This window comes from Egretta garzetta, unplaced genomic scaffold (genome assembly GCF_000687185.1).
Source record: "Egretta garzetta isolate BGI_Z169 unplaced genomic scaffold, ASM68718v1 scaffold287, whole genome shotgun sequence".
NCBI classification, from domain to species: domain Eukaryota; kingdom Metazoa; phylum Chordata; class Aves; order Pelecaniformes; family Ardeidae; genus Egretta; species Egretta garzetta.
The window spans coordinates 1801679-1806315 of record NW_009260435.1 but is presented as its reverse complement, the minus strand read 5'-3'; the positions used below and the strand labels follow the sequence as shown (position 1 = coordinate 1806315).

Below are 4637 nucleotides of genomic sequence, written 5' to 3'. Positions count from 1 at the left end.
GGTTCAGTTCATTCTTGGATTACTGTTAGAGGGGAAAAAAAAATCCCTTTATTATTCATCCCCAGAAGTTTTACAAAAAAATATAGTTACTCAAGTTGAGAAGGAAATAAATGGTGTCCCTGTGACACAGATCTTGTGCCTCACCATGTTCCTATGCAGAAATACGAGGTACAAGGTACAAAGCTACGATAATTGTTATCGAGTTCCTTCAAAACCAGGAGCCTGTAGTACATCAAAAGGTCTGAAAAGTAGGGATTAAAACATAGATCAAAAGACTAGACATAAACAACTTAAAGGATGCGGTTACTGCATAGCAAGAAACGGTTCTGCAAGTACCTCAGAGGGAATTTCAATGCAAGTGAGTAAGGCAGCACGTACGTGTTGGAGAGCACCTTGGCAATAAGTAGGAAATACTCAGTAGCCCAGGCCAGCAAGTAGAAGTGAATGTACACAGCAAAACCACAAGCTGAGTCATTCCAACAATTGCAGCATTCTATCAAACTTGAAACATTCCCTCTGGAGCAGAAAGTTTCACATCTTCCTCTGTGACAAAATGTCCACTATAATGGACCCCCAGTGAGAGGCTTTGGTCTGTGACAGATTCAAAAGAACTATATGTACTTAGTCATGCAAAGCCTCTTTAAATATTGTGACAGGTTTTTGACAACTCCTGAGAGCTGGAGACTAAAGGGAGATAGAACCAGTGAGATTAACCATTTCTACAGTCTGATTATTTCTACAGCAGTAACATACACTGCACAGTACTGCACCTTTTTTGTTATATGGCATCTCAATAAGGAGTTTGCAAAATTTTACCAGTGGCCTGTGCCATTCTGGCTAGCTTTGAGTTTATGCACTGTAAGCCGCTCCTGCTGTCCAGATCCTGTTGTGAACAGGCCTTGTGTCCAAAGACCATGGTGTAAACTGTCCTTGGACAACGATACCGAGTTTCTAGTGTCCCTGCCCACTAATTAAAGAAAACCATTCCAAGATCCAATAATGGTCATACTTACTTTGATATCAATGCTGTTAAAAGCTACTGGCCAACAGTATCGCTGCCTGTTCTGTGTTTTTCAGCACAACCCCTGTGCCTCACCTGTCTGTTTAATGATGCTGGCTGCTTTATTGAAGACATTCCACAGACAGTTCTTCAAAGCCTGAAAAGATACCTGTAGACTGGGATTGTCCCAGGAAGAAGAATTTTAGCGCTGTATGACAGCCTTGCATAGTATTGGAAAAAGGGACACATTTCTGGGAGGGCATGTGCTTAAGGAACAAGTTTAAGCAGTAAAGCTAAGCTAGATGTGCTGGGCCAAATCCCTTCTGAACAGGAAACCTAACACAGTCCTGAAGATGCCCACCCATGTTCAGAAACAGCAGTTTGGGTATTTGCTAGGTTTTTCAATGAGTCAAGTATGTTTAAGAGGAACAGTGGGAGGACTGCAACTGCTCCAATCTCTGAGAAATACAAATAGGCATAGGGGATGTTGTACCGGTGCACTTCATGCTAGTTCAGTTCTGTAGGCACAGAACACACCTGCAGCACAGTCCCGATTACATGTGCTTGAAGAAGTGCACCCAAAGGAACTGACAGATTTAAAAATGCATACGACACCAGGTTTTGTATACTTTTTCTCTAACACTTAATAAAACATTGTTGGCCTTAAGGTTGGTATAGAAGCATTGCCAAAATAAACGTGGTTTTAAAAAAAAAAATTCACCTCTTTTTTTTCCTTTAAACTCTCAGTATTAGATATCAGTCACATTTACCAAGCATGTCTGTTCCATCTCTACTCTGCACTATTCTTAGGCTGTGATCGTTACTGCAATATCTTACTGTCTCTTAGAAGCTGGAATAGACACGATAAATCTCAGAAATTCCTCATCTGGCATTTCAAGCAAGGCAGCTGCCTGAAAGCTTCACTAGCCACTAAACCCAAGAGCTGTAAGAAAGTGCTTTCCTCAGCCAAGTCTTTATAAAGCTTTTCTTACACTTCCTGCACTCATCCCTTACGACAGCACACTTTTATCTGCCCATTGTTACTTGCCAGATTCAGTCTTTGCCAGACGCAGTCTTTGAAGGGCTACAGCTTTCATCTGTGCCTTTTTTTGCTCTTTAGTTGGTTATTAATACTTACTTACAGTTAGCCTTTATATGGTTATTTCAAGGACACTCTACAGAGTAATCTAAGTCTACTAGTTACTAAACAGTTACGGCCACCTTATCGGGACACTGAAAACAGCCCCAGCCAGAGCGAGGTGCATTCTGCACCGATTCATTCCAAGTAGAATTTGGCAAGAGATGGCAGCAAGTCTCATTTTGGTTGTGTTTCTTTTAACTCCCTGGACTTTCAATTACTCCATCCCTTTTTCTTATTCAACACAACCGCTGAAATACTTCCCATCTTCCACTTTTACTCTTGTCCAAGCACATTCACCTTCTCCCCACTAAATATGTGAGCCAAATACCATGTCTTGTGTGAGGGGTATCTGACTGACAGCCGACAGCTCTCTGTTTGCTCATTCATTATCTATTCAATACTCTTAACACACTCACAGGACAAAAAAAAAAAAAAAAATCAAAGGTATCCTTGGTCTTCCCCTATACTTACAAGATATTTCTGTAAGTTTAAGACCTTTTAAGAGGCACGGCAAAAACTGATTTATAAGCTTATACATATTTAAACCTGTAACGTACTCTCTTATATATTCTGTATTAAAAAAAAAGAAAAAGGCTTTGTTATCTTAATACTGCAGCATCTTCCAGTGGCTTGTAATAGCTTTCTAATATATTTATCAGCCAATTCCTACTTGTTATCATCACTGAGTATCGGGGATTATGCACTGAACACACTTGATTCCACTTTCTAGCACAGGCCTTCTCTATGATGAGCATCAAACCTACTCCTTGATGGAGTGTTTCTGTTCACGTCTTGTGTGTCGTTGTGAAATCTTTACAGTGTAGTAGCTGGTCATGCTTAAGTACAGGCTACAGGAAAATCAGTCGACATTACTCTGAAGTTGTTATTTTGTCTCCATAAATATAACGTGTATGGTAGATCACATTACCCAACATAGGAAAAAGACTGCATGCCCTTTGATAAACTGAATTATCAAAACAAAAATACTAACAGGTCACTGGCGAGAAACTAGCTGGATTGTACAGCAACTCTTATAGGGACTAATAGTTGTATATTCACCTATTTCTTAACAGTGCATGTTCTCTGTTTTCTTAGGCAGAATTGTGAAAAAAAAACCAAAATGCATATCTTTCATCACCAGAAGCACTTAGTATTACGCCTTAATCTAGATTTTTAGAGCCACAGAAGAAACACTGTCCCGCACTATGAAATAATGCATTTAGTATTATTCTGATAAACGTAGAAAGCAGCACATTGAGAATTACCACGAGCAAAATAAAATTGGCAGTTTCCTTTCAGTGGGAGAGAACATGAAGCTGAGAAGGGAAATGAAGTTAATACTGATGGATGCTCCATCAATGGAGAAATGTTCTTTATGTGTGAGAAACTTACCAGTACTGTTCGCCCTTGGGAAATAAAGAAATGGCCAGATACAACAATGGTAAGGATGAGATGGCCTGATTCTTCATTAGATTCAAAAACCTTTAAAAACATATAAACAAAATAGAAGTTTAGCCCTGTAAGCACAGAATCTACATTTTCCATTTCTAGTGCAAAATAAGAGGTTTCAAAGGGTGGTGCTAAAAGTCAGGTCTATAGTAATGTAACTTGCTGTCCACTCCCACAAACAGAAAGCACACTTAAGAATTATTCATTATAACTCCATATAAGGATTTAGCTACTTTAAACAACCACCTGGACTCTTCCAACTTCAGGTAACTCGTGAAGGAAGGAATAAAAAAAAGTGGGCTGCTAACTATCATAGTATTGATGTGTTTCCACTAATAATGCATGAAGCAAAATCTCTGCCGATTCCTGCATTAGCTCTGGACTTGCAAAAAGATACCTGCAAAGGCCTCACTTAGCGCTTGCAACACAGCGGGCACTTAGATCCCACTGGAGCCAGTTTGAGCAAAACCAAGCAGCCAGCCCGCCCTGTGCCGCCCGTCACCTTCCAAGAGGAGGTGTTTTGCCCTTCAACATCGCTGTCCGTCGGGGGTAGGAAGCGGCCGTAGCGCTTCAAGGGCCACGTTGTGGCGCTGGTGAGAAGGGAGGTGTCGCCGGTTTTTTTTTCACCGCCTGGGAGGTGCCACCCCCGCTCGCCACCGCCATCCCTGCCCTGAGGGGACGGCGCTGCGCAACAGGGAGCGGCAAGTACCGCCCCAGCAGCTGGCAACCAGAGGTTGAGCGGGAAGCAGAAGCCAATAGGAAGGAAGACAGAGCGCGTGGGTAGAATTGTTCGCCAATCAGCGGGCGGCAGAGAAACGAGAGCCAATGAGGTAGCGCACTCGGGATCGCGCTGGTCTTTTTCTAGCGATCGCTCGCACGCGCGGCGACGCTGTCGCTCCCCTGTCCTCGGCGGTGCTCGGGGCTGCCTTGATGGCGTCTCGTCTTGCCCTGTCCCGTCTGCTTTCGAGGGTAGCACTTCTCCCAGGGGAGCGCGGCTACTGCCTCCCCCTTCTCCCCACAGCCTCCCGGTGTACCGCTGTGGCGGGG

At 42.9% G+C, this 4637-nt stretch overlaps 1 protein-coding gene across 1 annotated transcript in view; it reads right to left on the bottom strand.

The window, feature by feature from the left end:
- The window catches only part of REC114 (REC114 meiotic recombination protein), a 24207-nt gene that overhangs the window by 19415 nt on the left and 155 nt on the right, over positions 1 to 4637 (bottom strand). Inside the window, exons 2-3 of the mRNA XM_035899494.1 lie at positions 4093 to 4626; positions 3534 to 3623 (exon numbers count right to left, since the gene is read on the bottom strand). Coding sequence (XP_035755387.1) covers positions 3534 to 3623; positions 4093 to 4626 — 624 coding nt within the window. The remainder of the gene's footprint in view (positions 1 to 3533; positions 3624 to 4092; positions 4627 to 4637) is intronic.